Source organism: Cyprinodon variegatus, unplaced genomic scaffold (genome assembly GCF_000732505.1).
Source record: "Cyprinodon variegatus isolate N-32 unplaced genomic scaffold, C_variegatus-1.0 Scaffold106, whole genome shotgun sequence".
Taxonomy (NCBI): domain Eukaryota; kingdom Metazoa; phylum Chordata; class Actinopteri; order Cyprinodontiformes; family Cyprinodontidae; genus Cyprinodon; species Cyprinodon variegatus.
The window spans coordinates 1,253,259-1,275,602 of record NW_015150559.1 but is presented as its reverse complement, the minus strand read 5'-3'; the positions used below and the strand labels follow the sequence as shown (position 1 = coordinate 1,275,602).

Genomic DNA, 22,344 nt, shown 5'->3' with positions numbered 1-22,344 from the left:
CTATCTATCTATCTATCTATCTATCTATCTATCTATCTATCTATCTATCTATCTATCTATCTATCTATCTAGACTATGGTAAAACTGGCAACTTTATATGACTTAAACTAAATTCAAGTCATATAAATTCTTTTTTTCAGACAAATTCTTAATATAAAGACAAGCAAAAATTACTGTGGAATAAAAACATTTGCAAAAGAGATAAGAAATAATGTTGTTTCTACAGCAGCCAAACACCTCCAAGATCCTGACAAGGAAAACAGTGAGCTGCAGCATTAATGATTTACAAACCTGCGTTTTTCTGCTAATCAACAATATTTTCTTTCTCAGTATGTGGAACATATCTGAAAGGTTCTACTGAAATCTGAAAGTGTTTGGCACCAGAGAAACTGAAAAAGATGCTTAAAGGAGTTTTGGCCTTAAAGGGAGTCTGCTTGCAGCTAATCCACCCAAGTTTGCATCATCTGGAGGGGATGAAGTTCTCCCTGGGATCAGAGCACTGAGGAGTTTATTGGTACTGCAATTCAAAATAGAGATATGCTAAAGAGATAAAGCTTGATGGCTGTAGTCTTACATAAATTAATTTAACAGGGATTTATATAACAATGATTTGGAGAGTGGGTGGTAAAAGATGCAGACATGACACTCTGTGTCAACTGCAAATAAAGCAGGATCCAATCCGTTGATTGATTACAACTAATCACAAAACAATATAGAACCTTCTTAAGCAAGGATTATTTAGATGGAAACAAAGGCCAGCACATGCTGATCAACCAAACAACCCAATAAGTTGAAAATTCGATAACAGGACAACACCCCTGAATGAGTGCTGGCTTAGTGGTTTAGAGCAGCGCTCTTGTGCCCTGAGAAAGTTGCAAGTTCCCGGTTCAATCCCCTGGGTCTCTGAGCAAGACCCTTAACCCCACAATGCTCCCCAGGAGCTGCACAGTGGCAGCCCACTGTGCCCCAAAGGGATGGGTTTAAATGTAGGGATAAATTTCACCAGTAAAATTAAATTATTATTAATTAGCTCAATTATTATAAAACATTAAGAAGTCTCAAACCTGATTGCTTTTTTCTGCCTGGTTGTTCCTGTTTGAGTCAGGGAAATGGATGTGGCACCCTGTCTCCTCCATCACCCTCTTGATGTTGTTGCCACCTTTGCCAATGACGTGGGAGTGCTCTGTGTGGGAAACGTCCATCTTCAGAGTCACCCTGTTGCTCTAAAGAGAAGTGCATCTTTTACAAAAAACAAATATGGAATAGATAGAGGCCTATATCTAAATACATAAAATTTAAACATAGAAGAAACAGAAGTTGTCAGATACATCCCCTATTTAATCTCAAAAATCCCTTTAATCCTGAGAGATTATGATTGTATTTTTAATTTAACTTATATTACTGATATATTAACTTATATTACTGATATATTAAAGTCTGAAAAAATTAGTAAAATTAGTAAAATCTAAAATATCGAAGTCATTTTTGCAGCAGATAAACTAAACACAACTAATCCTGCACAAATAAATTTCTTCCTCTATGAGGCGCTATAGTGCAGATATCCAGGTATGCAAAATACTGTGTTGCTATGGCAAAGAAGCTGTATACAAATTCTTAAATCCATGACAACCTAAACACAGGAGTATTTGGCATGTCTGGAGAGAAATTGTACCGTAAGTCTGTTTGTATTCCATCACTTGGACTGCAGTGAAATACATTTGGAGTAAAAATAAGGGAAAAAAGAGAAAGTGGTTGAAAAAAAAAAAAAAAAAAAAAAAAAAAAAAGAAACTGGGAGACAGTTTCACATTTGAAATAAGTGTTAACTGTACCTTTGTGTCAAGCACAGACATGATTCTGTCTTTAGCTTCTCTCACATTATCTCTTTTTCCGCACACTTTGATGTGTGGATCTGAAACAAAGAGCCAAAATGGGGATTTAGTGGTATCTAATCAGTGAGCCAATAAGGAGTTAAGAAGTGCTGTAATAGAAAGCGACAAGTTAAAACCAATTTAACCAAACATGACTGCATTTATCAGCAAATTAGAGAGCTTCAGAGGAAAGCTCTGCGGGAATAATTGCTGTTTTGATATGTGTAGTCCCGATGAAATCTGCAAGCAGCCAGACGACTCCCTGTGGAATTAGATTAATGTCATTTGTCATTCTTTAGAGCTTCCACAAAAAGTGTTGTGCCTGTCAACCAGAGCATTGCAGAAACAGTCTCTCTGCTTTTCTGTTTTCCCCAAATATGAAACTGACTTCAAATTAATAATGGTTCAAGGTTTTAACAGAATTCAACTAACAGCAGTGGTAAGTAAAGTTTTTTTTTTTTAGCTAAAGCTTGCAGTTTATTTACAATTTTAACATGGCTAAAAAAAAAGTTGTTACTTTATTAATAGCTGTGGTGCAAAATATAACACCAAAGGTTTAAGAAAAATCATAATAGAGACTTGAGGGTTATTTGTTTGCAATAATACAATGCAACACATCTAATTTGGAAGAAACTGAAACACAGAAGCCTCTTTAATCTGGAAAAACAAATAAAGGTTGCAATTATCATAATGTTCTGTTTAATGCATTTTTACACATTTTGCTGGTCATACTGCAATGCTTTAATAACAATTGTAAAAGATAGTAAATAACTGAGAGCTCTGTGATTAACTGCTGAAAAGACAACCAGATGTAAAAATGCAAAGAAAAATCAAAGCAGTCTGGGCTTCTTTAGCTCCTTACTAAAGACATAGGCAGATCACCTCCATGCCGTGCCACACTGGTGCAGTAAATCATGTCGACCTATTCTAATGTCTGTGCAGGTTACATTAACCTAATTATGAAAATAAACAAAGATACATTCCTCTATTTATGTAGAATCCATAGAAAAATAATCATTCTTTGGTTTTTCATTACTTCTATAGACACAAAACTCTGCAAACATAGCAGCAATTACAGCAAGAACTGTTCAGCAAAAATAAAAAGGGTCCTTTCAGTTACACATCATCATAAAAAAACTAAACCCAAACTTAGACATGTTATCATTCCTAGGTAAGGTTCATAGCTGAGCATTGTTCCATCTGGGTGCCTTTGCAAATTCAACAATTAGAGAACACAAATGCAAAAGCACACAAACAGAGACCCACAGAAAGAAAACAAATTACACTACACCCTTACAACCCGTGCCCATGTTTAAACAGGAAGCCCACTAAAGCCCCCTTCCAGGAATAACCCTCCCCATGTAGACAAAAAGAACTCTAGATTTACAGTATGAGCTGCACACCAAGCTCAATAAATCAGATTTATTGGTTTAACTTCACACTTGAATGTTGACACTCTCAAAGGAGGTTGGACTAGTAAAAATTCCTGAACAGGTCAGAATCAGACCTGCATTTATTCTAATCACAAATCAGAAAAAAAGCACAAAAAAAAGCCTGAGAGGAACAAAGAAACAGAAACAGTGAGCAAAACGGGCTGTTGGAGACTTTTCACAGCCTCACTGCTGGTTCCAGGCACTTTTCCCATCATTTGGCTGCTGCTGTAAACAACCAAAAGCTCTCAATTTCCTCCTGCAACACCTGCTCTAACCATTAGAGGGAGACTGGGTCCATTAAGTTTTCACCAACTAACCTCCAGAGCACATCTGGCAAACATTAGACTGCCTAAACGAGTGTTGCAGTTGAGATGTTGAACACCCCCGCATTTCTGGAGTGTGTTGGCTGATTTTTTTTCTCCCCCTCTTTTTTTTCTCAGTGATTGATTGTGGAATAAAAAATGAACACCTAAAGTCATAATTTGGTTCACACGACAGCTAAGAAAACAAACAACAACAAGGGTTCGACTTGCAGCTAAAAAAAAGTGAGCCTTTTTAGTTGGACACAGCTTTTCTTGACAGAGAAGAAACCTTTTGACCAAGAATTCTCTGCTGGCAAAACTAAGAGTTTTTTTTTTTTCAGCTACATTAGAAAATACCACACAAATTAACGGAGTTAAGAGTTTGGCGTGGCTTTTTCCATTCAAAAACATCTGCGGAAACAGAAAAAGTTCCAGCTGGTAAGTATAAAAGCGATTACAATGACTTTCAGTAAAACAAAGTGAATTCTAAATAATAAAAGTGTAAATATGATCAGATAAGGTTGCCATTTATTATGGGAAAGATAGACATCAGTCCTCACAGGATTAAAAACTGACTGATGGCTTGCACCAAAGGCTACAAACTGGGCTTATCACACTTCTGCAGGTGGAAGAGATTAATTTGAGGAAGTGATAAATGAAATAGAGGCGAGCATTTTGATAAACTGCTTCTCCGAGTGTGAGAGCGGTCACAACCATCCAATTCCTGTCACTTCTGATCAGATCCTGCATATTAAATCCAGACTTCAGAGGAAACCCTCAACATTCCAAGAAAACATGAACAACTACAACAAGCATTACTTTAGACTGAAACAGTTAAAAAAACAAAAAACGCATTTCAGTACCAGTGAAATGGCTGAATCATCTGCTATTTTAAGTGCTCAGCAACTGAGCTTTGTGTTTTTATTCAGGGTTACGAGGTGAGAAAAAATGCAATGTTCATCCTAACCTCGATTAATTTTAACTGTGGCTTCTGTAGCATTTAAAATACAAGTCAAATGGGAGATTATAATAATTGTGTGTAAATTTAATGCAGAATATTTAGAGATTTTTAAAAGGTATTTCAATATTCTGAATAGAGAGGTGTGAGGTATGAATAAGAGTAGTAGTAATAATAATAAGGCTCATTATCTGCCAAATACCATCTCCTCCACAAACACCATAGGATGTTGGTATATTATGTCACATTTACTTTTTGAATACATTATATTCATTTTTATTTAAGTTGTTTAAGTAAAGAAAATGAAAGATTGATTACAGTTTTAAAGACTTACATTTTGTTCATCATGATGAGTTTTTTCGCCTCAAGCTAATGAAACAACCATCTAGGATTGGAATATTACGTCAGACAATACAAAAAGTATTTTAATATAGGAATGTGGGCTTAAGAACAACATCTCAGATTTGCTTTAATCTTGTTTTTAAAGGGTAATTCTAATCTCATGATCTAACAAAATACATTCTGTCATTTCTTTTAGTCAATGCCTTTTTTTTTGTTGATCTTAGCATAAACCTGCAGGGAGCAAAATGAAAGCTGATGGGTTTTCTTGCCATCTTCAGTCTCCTGAGAGTTGATAGGGCACATGGAGAGTTCCGCATTTCTCCTCAGAAATACTAATGAGATAACAGTCAAACATTTCCTCTTTACTTGTTTTCTTTGCTTACATTAAATATGCAGAGCCCCAAAAATTCAAGAATTCAAATGGCCCATGTGCATTTATCAAAGGTGGGGCAGGTCATAGTTAGTTTTTTTTTCTTTTTTTAGTGAATGAAAGGATAACTTAGCATGAATGAAGAGTCATCTATGTATTATCTGCCAAACTTTAAAGTTGATTATGTATTAGAGAGGAAAGAAATGTTAAAGAATCTGCTGTAATCCAATCAACATTTGTCCCAGTTGACTGACTGAGGAAGTTACATAATGTCAGTGGATTGCACATCTGGTTTGAAGACGCACACTGGCAATTCTCCTGGGGGAAACAATGCGGGCACAACTACACCTATTCCTCCCCCTCCTCCTCCTCCTCCTCATAAATGCTTCCCTCCCGGAAGAGCTTTAAATAACCAAGCTAATCTTTTATTGGTAACAGAGTGCTGGAGCAACTTTACCAATAAACGCGAGAGCTTTGACTCCCACACCTCCGCCTGCGCTGAAAAAAAAAAAAAAGGCTTTCATGCAGATGAAGCTATTGGCTCGTGAGGAATGGAAAACATGTAAGCTTTCGTCTGTGCAAACTGCTCAATTAGCTTTTTACTAAAGAATGCAGGCGCAACATGGAAATACCTCCCTCTCATCCATCTGATTTCAATAACTTTTTCCAAGAACATATATCTGGCTAAAACAACATGGACGCATACAGATCAAATTAACCTTGAAATATTAAAAATAAATATATATATATATATATATATATATATATATATATATATATATATATTTATAAATATATATATATATATATATTTATTTTTTTATATATATATATATATATATATATATATATATATAGACCAAAAGTTTGGACTCACCTCATTCAAAAAGTTTTCTTTATCATGACTATGAAAATTGTAGATTGTACATTGTAGACATGTGGAATTATATACTTAACAGAAAACTGAAACAACTGCAAATATGTCTTATATTCTAGGTTCTTTAAAGTAGCCACCTTTTGCTTTGATTAGTGCTTTGCACACTCTTGGCATTCTCTTGACGAGCTTCCAGAGGCAGTCACCTGAAATGGTTTTCACTTCACAGGTGTCCCCTGTCAGGTTTAATAAGTGGGATTTCTTGCCTCATAAATGGGGTTCGGACCAACAGTTATGTTGTGCAGAAGTCAGGTGGATACACAGCTGATAGTCCTACTGACTAGACTGTTGGAAATGTATTATAGCAAGAAAAAAGCACCTAAGTAAAGAAAAATGAGTGGCTATCATTACTTTAAGAAATGAAGGTAAGTCAGTCGGAAAAAATTGGCAAAACTTTGAAAGTGTCCACAAGTGCAGACGCAAAAACCATCAAGCGCTACAAAGAAACTGGCTCACATTAGGGCCGCGCCAGGAAAGGAAGACGAAGAGTCACCTCTGCTGTGGAGGATAAGTTCATCTGAGTCACAAGCCTCAGAAATCGCAGGTTAACAGCAGCTCAGATTAGAGACATGGTTAGAGTTCTGGCAGCAGACACATCTCTAGACCAACTGTTATGAGGAGACTGTGCTAATCAGGCCTTCATGGTTAAAGTAGCTGCTAGGAAACCACTGCTAAGGACAGGCAACAAGGAGAAGAGACTTGCTACGGCTAAAGAACACAGGGAATGGACATTAGACCAGTTGAAATCTGTGCTTTGGTCTGATGAGTCCAAATTTGAGATCTTTGGATCCAACCATCGTGTCTTTGTACGACACAGAAAAGGTGAACAGATGGACTCTACATGCCTGGTTCCCACCATGAAGCATGGAGGAGGAGGTGTGATGGTGTGGGTGTGCTTTGCTGGTGACCCTGTTGGGGATTTATTCAAAATTGAAGGCATAATGAACCAGCATGGCTACCACAGCATCTTGCAGCGGCATGCTATTCCATCCAGTTTGCGTTTAACTGGACCATCATTTATTTTTCAACAGGACAATGACCCCAAACACACCTCCAGGCTGTGCAAGGACTATTTGACCACGTAGGAGAGTGATAGGGTGCTGCGCCTGATGACCTGGCCTCCACAATCACCGGACCTGAACCCAATCAAGATGGTTCGGGGTGAGCTGAACCGCAGAGTGAAGGCAAAAGGGCTAACAACTGCTAATCATCTCTGGGAACTCCTTCAAGACTGTCGGAAGACCATTTCACGTGACTACCTCTTGCATGAAGCTCATCAAGAGAATGCCAAGAGTTTGCGAAGCAGAAGCAAAAGGTGGCTACTTTGAAGAACCTAGAATATAAGACATATTTTAAGTTGTTTCACAGTTTTTTGGTAAATATATAATTCCACATGTGTTAATTAATCGTTTTGATGCCTTCAGTGTGAATCATCAATTTTCATAGTCATGAACATAAAGAATACTCTTTGAATCAGAAGGTGTGTCCAAACTTTTGGTTTGGGTTAAATCAGCCAATTCCTTACCTGCTATTAAAATTTAACTTGTTTAGAGAGAAAGATTTTATGGATAAGTTGTTTCCTAAAATGTCTTCCTACATAGAACACTTAATAACAAAACATTTCCTAGTTGAAGTATTTTTAAATTGTTTGTAGACACCTAAAACATGATAAAATATCAGCATTAATGTGGCATTAGGCCATGAACAACAACAACAACTGTTGTTTATCATTAACCAGAATCCTTTTATAAAGAATATACTCCTGTAATGAGGAATATATGTTCAGCTATGATGATAATGGTCCCTTCAGATATTTCAACAATTGACCAAATCCCCATTTTTCTTAAAAGAAAGGATAACAATAATGAAAAATCACCTTTCTTGGACTTGGCTCCAATTTTCAGTTTGGAAGGCCAGGCTATCTGTGTTTGGGTCTCATCCATGATCTGGAACAGAGTGAAAATGAGCAGATATGAGTTAATCACAGGTAATGACGTTAGCAAATACTGTGTGCTGGAAAGGAGCGAGGAAACTGTGTCTAGTTGTTAGAATAGTAAAGGAGAAACATGATGATGAACACACAAAGTGAACTAAGCTCCTGGATCTATCAACATAGCATCTAGATGTTAGTTTAAACCTGCCTGCTGACTGCAGGTGTTCTAGTCTAAACACACATTTTTTGCTCCGCTTTCAAATCCAGCAAATCCAGTCGCTAAATAAATGAAAATAAAATAAAACCGGAGTGGACTTGAAGGATTGGAACTAAAAGACGTCTTTGTGAGGCAAAGCCTTTGACAAATCTAACTAAGAGCACATGTGAGAGTGGTTCTTTAAAAAAGCAAACAGCAAGAAGAAGAAATAGGAGTGAGGAGGTGTTCAGGTGACAGCATTTCAATAAGCACCTGCTTGTTTTTGTGATCATCAATAAGAAGTTCCTATATATTAGAGAAATCTTTGGGAATGGGTTAATCTAAGCAGAGGGAATAAAGGAAAAACACCAGATGAAAAAAAAAAAAAGAATGATCTCTGTGTTCTAATAGCTTTGTCCTCCTCAACGCGCTCCATCCTTGTTTTTACAAAGGTCCTGTAGTCTTCTGTTTATTTTCCTACTTTCCAGGGGTTTGTACTTCCAGGGTGGAGGAGATATGAATTTCTTAAAGTTCTCGAACTTTCAGCCACGTGATGAAGCACCGGAGGGCTGTTTAAAACCATTACAACACTGCTGGCTGCCACTTAATATATCTCAGTGGACAAGTACATTAAGCCATAAGCTAAACAGTCTTACTAAGAATGAAATGTGTATGCATTAAGCTCCATCAGTGCTCCCTGCAGATGTTTAAGCTTGTTAACAATAATAGAAAATCCAAAATGTTTGGTAATGTTAATAAATAATAAAAATAATTTACTAGGATGACATTTTGCAGCTTCCAATTGGTGCCACAAAAATCAAAAGGCATGTTTAAATTCCTCGATGGATTTCTGGAAATAGTGTGATCTGTTTAGGATCTATTAAAATAAGTTTGACAGCTTGTCTGCTGCCACCCTCACACACCTGAGAAACAAAAAGTAGGCTCTGAAAAAGTCAAACACATGCCTCTCATCATTCTGCAGCTATAAGCTGTGAGACTGTGATGGTTGACTGGAAGCCCTTTCAAGCCTCACTGGTTTTCTACATCCCAGCCTATAATCACATATAAAAATGGACAGACTAGGTCATCAGCTCTATGAAAAACGCTAAGGCAGCCTCCAGTCTTTTAGAGAGACTCTAAAAACAGTTTTTTGAACGATTCCATAACAACAACACTGTGTGCAAAACACAAGTTGGTTCTTATTAAAACACAACTGCTTTCATCAGAAACACATTAAAGGAGATTAATGCAAAACAATAAATTCCTTGCGCAACAAATTCGTAGAACAAATGCTTTTGATGATGTTTTTTCGACATTCTCTTTTTTGTTTGCAGCAAAGAAACTAAGCTTATCCTGAAACATAAATGCATCGGTGAAAAAATAACTGATGTACAGAGCATTGCAAATATTTACAATAGCTACAACCATGAAGTTCTATGAACATCACTATGGTTTATGAATCAAAGAAAACTGCTAAGTTAAAGGAAATATAAAAATTGCTCTTCAGAAGCTTTTTACGTATAAAAATCTAAACATTATTGCATTCATTTGTATTTCACTCTCCTTGGTCAAAATCTTTTAGAACCACCTTTTACTGCTATTACAGCTGCAAGTCTTTTGGACTGCGCCTCACTGGGTTTGCACATGCGTGAAATTTCTGGTCACTCTTTGCAAAATAGGTCAGGTTCAGTCAGACTGGATGGAGAGCATCTGTCAACTGTGGTTTTCAGATATTGCCACATATTCTTAAATGGATTTACATCTGGACTTTGACAAATCCATTCTAATCTTTGTATATGCTAGAAGATTTTAGCTGTGACTGTATGTTTATGTCCCCTAAGAGGTTAACCCCTTTTTGCTAAAATCTTTTGCAGCCATTAATAGATTTTCTTCATAGATGATGATGATAATTTCTAAAGGTAGTTTGTTAAAATGGTATTCATTTAGGGGTGTTAAAACTGATGAAAACACATGCACACCACACTTTTCAGATATTTATTAGGGTACATATTTCGTATGATTTCTAACTTCATATTTTTACACTACTTTGTTTCATCCTAATTAATAATAAAATGCAATTAGACAAAACATAAAAAAGATTAAAGGTTAGGAATACTTTAGTATATATATTTTCAGTGGTTTACACCCGTTTGTTTTTGATAGAGCAATAATAAATACAGATTTATTGTGTCATTTTATGTAACTAAAGAGAAAGCTAAAAGATTTAAGCTAGTTAATCACAGCGATACAAAATCAAGCTGCCTTCTCTTATTTCTGTAAGGTTTTATAGATCTGCAAAGGTTAGATGATGATGTTGATTAAAAGATTTCTAGTGCCAAATGTCTTCGCCCCACACAGAACTTGCACTACAGGAGGTTGTAGAATGAGGATCTCTTCCATGGTTCCCCAATCAAGCTGTGATGCTTCAGACTACATTTTCATTGTATTGCCTTGAGAAAAAAAGATGATCAAGCACATGATCCAAGTGGAATCATCTTCTGCTTATAATGCAAATCTATGGCAAACTTTTTGGCTGCCAGATGTTTTACTTTGAAAATTCCAACTCTATGCCTATGTCCCTATATGCTACAGTTGAGAGGGATACGTAACCAGCAGAGAGAATTTTGTGCAAACAGAAGGATGCTGAGCAGAAGCAACTGACAGCAAATTAAGTTAAATCATTCACTTTATTCTATCATCTTAATTCGCTCTACATTTCAGTTCAGTTATGGTTGTTTTTTGCTCCATCTAGAGTTGTCTAGTTAGCTGCTTTTTAGATCTACTGAACTTTAAGTATTTAGTTAAGTGTTTGTTTCCATAAAGGTTGGGCTTCACCTAATAAATCTTATGGAAGGACCTTCACCAACTTTAACATTTTGCAGCACCAATTATGTTATTATGACTTTGGAAAATGTATTGCATCAGTATGGTATTGCCCTTGTTCTCACCTCACTCAAACCTGCTAAAGAAAGCAAAGATGGCTTAAAAATGTCCATTATTAGTCAACAAATCAAAAACAATACCGATGACTGCAGTGATGTCAATGACTTCACATGCAGTAAAATACAAGCCAAGATTTTATTCCTAATTGGGTGTTTCATGCAATCTGAAGCAGTAACTCTAACATACTACAGCACCCTCCACTATTTTCTGGCACATGTGAGGAAGCACTATAAATCAGTTTTAGTTAAGAGCTGGATGTTAACCTTTCTGACTGAAATCACATGTTCGCACCAAAAACTGGATGCATTACAAACAGCATAAAAAAGATGTTGCTTATGGTTTTGATAAAAAAAATAAAATAATCCACAGCAGTTTATGCTTTAAATTTTCTTTCCTTTTTTTGTCTCAAATCCTGTGACATTGTCAGGGTTTTTTACAGACGCATTCATTTGGAACACAGCAATTTAACAAATATAACACTGTGGCTGCTATAATTATGGAGGCAAGGATGAGCTAAATATAAGACCATGATTGAGTCAAGGGGGAGTTAAAGATAAAAAATTTAATTAAAAATCATATATTTGAAATGTAGATTCACTTTCTTTTTAAGCTTAAGGAAATTTCAAGTAGAGCAAAGCAGTGGAAGAAAAGGCTCATTATAAAAATTACATCAGACCTTCTGTTCCACCTTCAAACACTTGAATAGTCACTATTTTCTGTAAAAAGGGCTTTGTTAGGAGAAACCCACTTCCTGTCCAGCTTTGCTATTCTTGGCAGCGCTCAGCAGATGGGACTGATTTCTGACAGACCACACACCATTTTGAAAGGCTGGATGGCGTTTATTTTCACGAAGGGCCATGCATATACCTCTCAAATGGCTAAAGATATTTGCACAAATTGAGAAACCTATACATTTACAATTCCAACCTTGCTTTTAACTTGTCACTCCACCCTTTCTCTGGCCTGAACAAATACAGAAATCGCTGTGATACATTTTAATGACATCGTTCTAATCGCTGATTGGTCAGTTGAGGTTTTCAGCTGTATGGATGTCTACAACTCTGTGTAACATCATACATTTAGGAAAAGTCCATAAAGATAGCACATGTTGTCAATGCATGGGACTGGGTGTGTAACACTGCAGCAAATCCGCATGGCAGCAGCTTGTTTCCTGGACTTTGCTGCGATGGTGCAGCTGTTGATTCAGCTGGAATGTGTGATTGTGGAGAGAGACGAAGAGGGGGCTTTTGGCGGCTGTAAAGCAGAGTTAGGAGGCTCAGGGCGGCAGGGCTAAAGGCTGACAAAGCCGACTCAACCGTCCCTTTGAGAGTCAACAGCCATGTTAAGAATCCAAGTGCTAACTCGCAGCTACACCTCTGTTAACCCTCTTGGTGAGGAATGTATACATAATTATGCTGGGGCAACACAAACTACAAGGAGGGAAAATTTGCAAACAGCCCTGTTGGAATCCAATAAAAAACAGACCTCAAGTGGAGAATCTTTTTATTTTTTTATATCTATGTCCATAATTGACATTTCTCTCCTTTATGAAAATAAAACAAAAAATACAAAAAACTCGAGACTGCTGGACTCAAACTAAAAACATTTAGGCCATTAGAAGTCAGTAACAGAGACTTAAAACGCATCAATATTCAAAGGAATCTGATCCAAAATATGACTTATTTAATATTTAATTTATCCCAGAAGTCTCTGGTCAAACCATTAGAATCTGCCATTTAATGGGGCGCAAACTTCTGGGAAAAATTGATGAATAGAGGTCATGCAGCACTGTGTCTGCTTGGTTTAAAATGCCTTTTAGGTTACTATTATGAATGCACCTCACACCACCACAAAGCCCATGTTGCTCCTGTATATCACTAATTCAAGTTGAGGAAATTCCAACACATACCACTCCAAAATACAGGTTGATATTGGAGGCATGCCGAATTATACCTTATTTACCTTATTTAGCTACTCTGCATTACAAATACCTGAAGTCAAACTGGATAAATGTGCTGTAACAATCTGTACTTCAGTTTGAATCTTTTTCAAGGAAAAAACAAAATTAAATTGTTTTTTATGCAGCTTAAAATACATTTAAGACAGTAAGAGGAAAAAAGAAACAGACAATCAGAAGTGCTAATAAATAGCTTATATCTAATACTATGTGTATAAGGCTATTTCTTTTTGCTTATATATGTACATGAAGGATCTGCAACATCTTATATGAATCAATCTTGGTGATTTTTGTGAAAACCATGTCTTTCAGCTTTGGGCTCAATGCATAGGCACAGAATAGTTATCAGTCTATCCAGCTACTGAAAAAAAATAAAATTATTTTGATCTAAACAACAAGGTTTACTTAAAAGGCTTTCATCATTTTTATGCCTGTTCTTTATAAGAACATCTTAATTCCTTCCTTAAACATTGTATTTACCCTATTAAATAACAATCCTCAAAATATATATTATTGGAATGAAGTCTATATGCTTTTCACATATATAAAAAGTTCATATTTAGTGTAGTAAATACATTTATTTGTAATAGTTATACTGCATAGAAGGTAACTGTAATAACTGTAGCTTTGCGTTAAATCTTTCAGCCCTAATTACTACTATTGCATTAATGCTCATCAGCACATATTTGAGTGAAGATAATTAGCAGAAGACAATGAGCACATGCAAATTTGTTCACATACATTGATCTTGAGCTTTTCCTGCTTCATTTCGACATGATACAGTAAAATTTTTAATATTCTTTTGATTTTATTAAGAAGTTATTTCATGTGTTAAAATAAAATCCAAGTTTAGGAGTTTTGCTTTACAGTAGCAGCCATTCAAAATGGCCCTTCCTAGTCAAATGCTTGCCCACTTCGCTGCAACTCCCAGCAAAATCCTCTCCAACTTCCAGCCACTGGAGTGACCCCCTCCTTCTCCTGAGCGTGCATATTTTTTTACTCTGACTCCACCCTTTCACTGAATTACATAGTCTGACCAGGGGAAGGCGCTTCTCTTTAGATCTTAATGTCCAAAAATCATGACAGAAAGAATATGATGTTTAAAAAGGAATTATAGGAGGACCAGCCAGGGACCTGTCAAAGGCCAATTGAGGAAAGAGGGGACATTTTGAATGGCTACTACTGTATTTCCGAATGGGAGCCCAGAAAAACTTACAAAACACAAACAGCGCGTCTTATGCATAAGTGCTAGACTAAGGTTGTTGTAGCTTATTGGTCAACTTTCTTTCTCATCAATTAACAGCTTTAGCTCACTAGATAAACATGGAAAAGAACTTCATACTTCCAAAGGTAAGTACCACCAGAGGTTTTTTAGTGTGTGGAGTTAAGCTGTGCGTCAGTTTGGGGCTTTATTTTAAATCCTTCTACGAACAGTATATCTAGTCATTTATAAATAGTGAGATTTATTAGCCTTTGTGTTATGTGGGTATTCTGATTGTTGCTACCATGTTGTTTCCCTTATGACTGTGAAATTCTCTGTACCAAACATGTATGTTATTTCAAAACACAAGTATGTAACACCTGCAGTAGATGAAGGTTAATGAAGGAATAAGGAAACAGCTTTTGTTCATTTGTGAATGCATTGGTTTCGGGGTGGGATTCAACAAGTGTCTTTGGTACTTGTAGGGATGGGCTTAAAACCAACTTGATCAGACTGGCTTTTTAGTTTCAGTAATTTTACTTCTATTTCTTCTTATTTATAAAGTGTATACTTTATATTGTTGATTATTACTTGACTAATGGATTTTACTGTATTAACCTCTATTCATTTTGATCAAGTGGAGCACCACCAACAACATCTCCAGTACACATTATAATATACAGCAGTAGGTTTACTTTTTTTTTTTTTTTTTTTTTAAAGCTATTCATGTAAAAATCCTTTTTTACCAAGACTTTAAGACCTCTATTTTGAAGTGATCTCTGTTGCAAGTCGACTGAGTCTAGAATTCACTGTGAGGTACAAAAAAAACGTACTTGTGTATGACCTACTTATGTCAGCATCACATAATTCTTTGCTGGGCAGGATAATCTGAACTGTTAATTTTTCATATTTTTGTGAGTCACAGCAACGAAGTAAAAGCTGCAGTGATGCAAAAAAAAAAAAAAAAGAAAAAAGCGAAACTAAACTAAATAAATTATGTTTGGCCGCAGATCTAAGAGGGCTGGCGCTTTTATATTAAGCCTGGCATCATTTACAGAACCACATTCTCTGGGAAGAAAAGATGGAGTAGACGATGAACTGGCTTCCAGTTCAAAGTTGTCTCTAAGCTCAAATCCACTCTGAGTTCTTCTGTGGTGAACAGTTATCATCTTCACCAGCTTTAGGTTCTCAAGTCTCTCCTCTGCCTCAAGACTCAACTTCTATGCAGCTTTCCAAAAAGTGTTCTAAACTTGGCCATGATTTCAAACTCCCAACAGATTACAATGGGAACTTTTTCCAGCACAACAGGCTGTTAAACTGCCTACTGACACATGTTTTCTATTAAACAATCATGAACCTAATTTGCAGAGAAAAACCCACATTGCACCAGACTGATAGCAATGAGACATCAGTGGTTTAATGGACTGCAAAGACAAAGTGACATGAAAGAGAGAGAATAGGGGCCAAAACAAAGCGGAGATTCCCTCATATGAGTTGCAGGGACTTGGAAAGGCCAATGCAAATGTGGTCCAACTCTGTTCTTCTGCCAACATTTTTACTTTTTCAAAACCTCTGTGAACAGGATGAACTGAACTAAACGCAAGGAAGTCCAGCAGACAGTGAGTAAGAGGCTCTGACCAACCAAGGCAAGTGGGCTGGGGGGGGAAGACAGGGGCGGACCATTCTGTACTGTGACTGAACTCCAAATCTCATTCCCAAAGCACAAGTGAATTAAACAGTGTGCGTCAAAAATGAAGTAAAAAATGACCATATGCTTTCGTGAGTAAGAGAGAGAACCAGTTTATTAGTCTCACTGAGTGTGTGCAGTGCATGGGTGTGTTGGATAGGCAGGAAGCCGTCCAACTAAGAGTTTCCATTTTCATAAACTTCAAGGTACTTTATACAACTCATCCATTTTCTTTCAACAATACTGTTCCACGCTAACACTTGGTGTTTATTTTCCGGACCTTTATGGGCATATATAGGGATCAGGCTATCAGGAGTTATATAAATGGAAATACCGCTGGAAAAGCATGCCGCCAGTAGTCCTGGTTTACTGCTTCTTGCCAAGTCAAACACCAGCAAGCTAATTTCTGTTATTTGATTTAATGTGTAATTAGGACTTCTTCTTTGAACAAGCTTTGACAATGTTAAAGGCACGGAATCACCACCAGATTACATTCAAAATAAAGCGAGCTTACAAAGAGGTACAGTACAGTGCATCCTCCAAATTCCTGCGAGGCGGATTCAAGAGGCGCCTGGTTTGCATTACTAAGCTTTTGAAAACTGCTTAAGGGAAAATTAAATAGCCTTTCTCTTTGGCATTAAACTCAGCTTCCAAACTCCAAACCCGAAAGCGGAAACACAGAAAGAAGGAATGCTAAAACTAACCCGCTGTCCATCATTTATTTCATTACAACCCAATAACATTCTGAGGAGAATGTTTAACGCAATCTACAGGGTGGATTTTAGGCATGGAAGAATCTACATTAGGTGTTTTAAAAAGAACAACATAATTAACAAAACTGAGTAATAAAAACAATAGGGTATTAATGATAGGAGTTTTCCAAAGAGGAAATGGGATTTTATGTAATAAAAACACAAGTAATGGGTCAGTTTTGCACCAGTTTTTAGACTATTACATAAAACTTTTAATAATAATAGTTAAAGTAATACACACAGCCTGTTGTAGGAATGATTCAAATTAGTTTTAATCTTCATGAGACAAACATGCATGGACAATTTTGTTTCTCCCTTCTGGAAGAGATGTCATAAAATATGTAAAATAAAATGCTCTTTAATTTAAGTAAAATAATTGCAGGTTAAAAGTCCTCTCAGAGATTTCCAAACTTATCCTAAACAAATTCTTGCCACCTTAAGATCTGAACAAGGAGACAAGAGAGGAGAGGAGGTGCGGTTGAACTCATTGCTAGGTGTGATATTGCTTTGTTAGAGCTGTGATTGGTTGATACAAGAAACAAAGAAACTATACAAATACGCTATTTGGATTCTTTATTGTTGTTTACTCTCCGTACTGGGCATTTTAATGTTTCCTCTAGTTAATATCAACTTGTTGCCATTTTACTTTAAATGTCTCCTTGTAAAAGGTGTGATTTGGCAAACAACCATATAATAAAAAAAGGGGTTTTAACAAGAGAGAGGTGCAGCAACTATTGTTGGCAAAGCTCTGCAAGGAGAACAGAGGACTATTGAATGGTAATTTGGTATCAGCATCAAAGTGAGAAGAGGAGGAATTTGAGATATGTTTTTTTTACTCTGTTTATACACACTAACCTGAAAAGTGATAATCTCTATCAATTCAGGTGGAAACTATTAATATCATATAAAATTATATTACAAGAGAGCCACATTTAACCTATCCAGCCCCTGATACTAATTAAATTTGCCTCTATGGTCCATAGGGATGTAAGCAAATAATTAACTTACAATTTATTGTTGATTAATAGTTTGTTCTATTAAAATTAGTGCTCTCTGATAAACTAATAACATCTTTTTAGAAGGAATTCTTTTCAGCGTTATAGTTTTGTCACCATCCACAAGAGAGTGCCATTGTGGACGCTTCAGCAGAGCCTTACTGGTATTTACAAGAGAAATAATGCAGAGGCATGCTTTAGCGGAAACATAATTGATCCAGAATATGATCTGGGATTTTTTACACTATTTAATAGCGACAGATGCAGAATGCACTTAATGCTGTTTAACTTTTAAATATAAAAACTCTATAAACTCGTTAAGTCTGATTTCACAGATTAGCGGATCGAGTCCGGATACGGACCCACCTGCTTGCTAATGCATGTTGTCCGACGACAGTGTCTAAACATCACTTGCCCCACTTGTCCTGTGTGTATGGTAAAGCCATCCAGAGCATCCGGCACCAAGCTGCACGTGATACAAATTAGCCAATAAGCTGTGGCAGTCAGGGCTGCTGCTCCTAGGTACGACACAGCAAGCAAACCTGTGGTAAGCGGGGCGATGGGAAAGGAGAATGGTGTGCTCAAAGATGACCCTACACATTTTGAGTATGTTTGGCTCAACCTGCTGTGAAACAGGATTCTCCACCATGACCTTAACCAAAAATTAATATCCATCCTAGCTCAAAATGAGCACCTTGATATGTGCTTGAGAATGGCTTTGTCATTCTGCAAAGCTATAAACCCAGGTTTACAGCCTTGCAGGTCAGCCTAAAGCCCGCTTCTCTCATTAACCCATAAAAAAGTGAGTCAGTAAACTGTTTACATACCAAACTGAAAGATTGTTATTCCACTTCAAAAACAATTTAGATATTAAAATGGAAAAACATTCTAGTTTTTATATTTTTTATTTAGAAATTCAATGTATAACATGAATGCATAAACACCTGCATTTTATATCAGTGTTAAATACTGTTTAAAGTAATTATTTAAATTAATTAATTAACTATAATTAATTAAAAATGTCTTTGGACCTTTACTAGTTGTTGATTTTCTTTATTCGGACCCTACTGATTTTTAATTGGTCAACCCTTCCTTATTACCAAAATAGAGCACATTCAGCTAGTCTGCATGGTAGAGCTGTGTCAGTTTTGCTTAGAAGGCGAATACCTAAAGATAGAAAAGTTGAGGGCAATACAAAACACATTTGTAACATGCTAGAAAAAGACAAGCTAGCAATAAACAATGGTAGCTGGGATATGCTTTTGTCAGCTAATGCGCCTCATGGAGCCAGATTTTAACATTTCTCTCAGACTAACCACACCGCCAGTTTAAAAGTGTAATAACAGCACAAATTCTCTTTCTGTAATTCAACCATGAATTGTTGAATTACACAAAGAGAGCTACAGTATATCACAACAATTATGGTCTGAAAGCATCTATGAGCAACATAACGTGCCTTTTAATGACAGTCTTACATCTCTGGTCATTGGAAATGATATGGGTGCCAAGGAACCTAAAATATGGCACAATCTGGTTAAAAAGCTGGTCAACAATTGGAAGTGTTTAAATGGAAGTGTTGCATCCTCTGTAGACCAGTAGGGTCTGTAGGCAAAGCAGTGGAGGTCAAGTCAAGTGATGTGAATCTGGATCTGTTTTTCCTTTACTGGCAGAGCATGGTAGGATGTAGCTGGTCTACACAGTCCATAAGCACCCTCCCTGTCACAACATCAGTTCCAGGAGCTTTTTGAGGGTTTACTCTCTGGACAGTCCCCCATACTTCCTGTACATTGATTGTTTGGCTGTGGAGGAATGGCCGCTGAAGTAGGGGCTTCACTAGTGTTTCTTCCTCGAGACAGGCAAAGAGGTGGTTGAGCTCCTCTGCCAGAGAAACATCCCTGAAGATTTCATTGGTATTGCTTGATCTGAAACCGGTGATGTGCTGGATGCCTTGCAACACCTGCCAACTGCTATTGCTGCTGAATACTTCTCCAATCCTCCGCTTGTTGTTTGCTTTCGCCTTTCAAATGACTCTCTCCAAGAATCAGGCCTCTTGTCAATACTCATGCCAACAGAGACATAAAAATTGGAGAAGAGAGATGAAACAAAAGTGGGGATGACGGGCTGGTGCTTTGGTACAGCTGTGTCGAGAACCACATTAACTACCACTACCCACCATTTTTCATGCCAGATGGATGGCCTAAAGCTTTAGTTGGCAGCAAACAGACTTATACCTGAGTGTTGCATTTTACTGATTACGGAGACCTGGCTCTATTCATCCATTCCTAGCATGGCTATAAAGCTGACAGGATGCAATCACATAGATGTGACAGGAGTTGTGACTCTGGTAAGAACAGGGGAGGAGGGCTGTGAACAAACGTGTCACAGTCTTTGACGAGCACAGCTAAGCAGACCTGGAATTTATGACTGTCAGATGCAGGCTGTACTGTCCCTGTGAGTTTACTGATGTCATGGTAACTGCTGCTTAGTCCAAAAAAGACTTATTCTAACCAACATCAGGGCCACTCAGTTACCCTATTTGGGCTTCTCAGGGTAAGGTGAAACTTCAGTCTGAGGGCTGCCACACAGCAGCTGCAGGACTGTCTAGCAACCATAACCTGGGACAGATACATAATTCATTTAATTCCTGGTACTTTTGGCTTTCCATACACATAACACTCCAATTGTTCCTCTTTATAGGCTAAGCTACTTTTGATATGGTTAGATTTAAGGTTTAGAATATGATTAACACCTTTCCTTAACAATTGAGGTTTTACAGCAAGAACTTCTATGTTCAATCCATTCTAGTCTGAACATGCAGATGCAGCAGTGGACAAGCTCGATGGTCACATCAGCCTAGAGCTAAATAAAACCAGCACAGCCTCTAAACAATTACTGGAACCGTCACACAGTTACTATAATAACACCTAGCAAAGATACACAGCATGTCTCTGGGAGAACTTCAAAGTTTGTAAGCACATTAGAGCAGAGACACAGAGAACAGGTTGTCTGTAGGTAAAAGCAAATCAAAGGAAAGTTGTACCTGCAGCTTGTTCCTCAGGTGAATTGCAGTACTATTTATATCAAAGTGATGTTGCAGCTGTCTGATCCACAGCAGAGAGGACAATTCCCAGGCTCTGTATTAACCTGTCTCTACCTCTTTTATAGTTACTTTACCAGAATAGCTTAATAAACTAAATGAAGTTGTCCAGAGGGTATTGGGTGAAGGGGAGTACCCAAGACTGGTCTTGAGGAAAACAACACTGCCAAACATCAAACGTAGTGCCAGCAGATAGCACACAACTATGTTTATGTCTGCCGTTTGCACCCTGTGAAAATATAAATTTCTTAGGCATTTAATGACCTAGAAAGCTCCTGAATAAAACTGAATTCTATTGTAATTAACCTATGAGAGGAGTTTCATCTTTTAATGGTAAATACTGGGTTAATGTTTTGATTATTAACCTTAATCTAACTCTCACAGATACAGTCTATGAAAATATACCATAAAATAGGAAAAATGGCTGTTAAAAACTAAGCCAATGCACACCTTACTGACTAATAAAAAGGAATGTTAGGGACCTGAATTTAAATCCAAATATATATATAATATCCTAAAATCATGATTAATTCTTTTAAAATTATTAATTATGTACTGCCAGTATGAGATTTTAATTAAACCAGTCATTAAAAGAGGTATAGCTACCCTCACTAGGCCCATTTATATACCCACGATAATCGTGTATGTCACTGTATATTATGTAAGTCAAAGTGTTGTGTCAGCTGTGTTTTGACATGGAAGTCCTGGGTTCATTTAACGTCGGTAAAGTTCCATTGTTTTTATTTGATTGAGTTTGTAAATAGAAGTGACTGGACAAAACACCTGACATCTGCTCCTTTACAGAGAAAGTGGTGCTCAGTGGGCTCGAATACAACAGAAAGAGAAAGCAAACATTACCCAAGTGCAGACTGCACACTTACCTTCTGAAAGAAATCCTCACCGCCATTTACTCGCCCTTCAGAGGCAGCTAGAGTGGAAAGGAGAGAGAAAAAGAAATAGTTTTACTAAAACTACAGAAACATTCACTTATAAAGGCGCAATATAATCATGTAACAGCCAAATCACACAATGATTATACAGTCCTCACACTGTTACAGTATTTTCATTCCAAGTTAGTGTTTCTGATGGATGTCTCCTTCTCTAGATATTGTGTTTGGCACAGTTGGAGGGATTGCTGATTGGCAGGAATGGAATAAAATGTTCCAAGTAATTTTCTATAATCCCAGAGATGGGATAGAACTTCTGTGTAACAAATTGATGGATACAACAAATCTTCATTTCAGTTTACACAAGCATCTTTCAAACCACCTTAGGGTTAAATTTTCTTACCGTATTTTCACGACTATAAGGCGCACTTAAACGTCTTTTTTTTCCCTCAAAATGTGCGGTGCGCCCTTTGGTGCGGTGCGCCCTT

At 37.0% G+C, this 22,344-nt stretch overlaps 1 protein-coding gene across 1 annotated transcript in view; it reads right to left on the bottom strand.

Moving 5' to 3' along the window:
- The window catches only part of bicc1 (BicC family RNA binding protein 1), a 91,596-nt gene that overhangs the window by 29,448 nt on the left and 39,804 nt on the right, over positions 1 to 22,344 (bottom strand). The window contains exons 2-5 of the mRNA XM_015374612.1: positions 21,851 to 21,897; positions 8,085 to 8,154; positions 1,831 to 1,910; positions 1,065 to 1,223 (exon numbers count right to left, since the gene is read on the bottom strand). Of these exons, the coding sequence (XP_015230098.1) occupies positions 1,065 to 1,223; positions 1,831 to 1,910; positions 8,085 to 8,154; positions 21,851 to 21,897 (356 nt within the window). The remainder of the gene's footprint in view (positions 1 to 1,064; positions 1,224 to 1,830; positions 1,911 to 8,084; positions 8,155 to 21,850; positions 21,898 to 22,344) is intronic.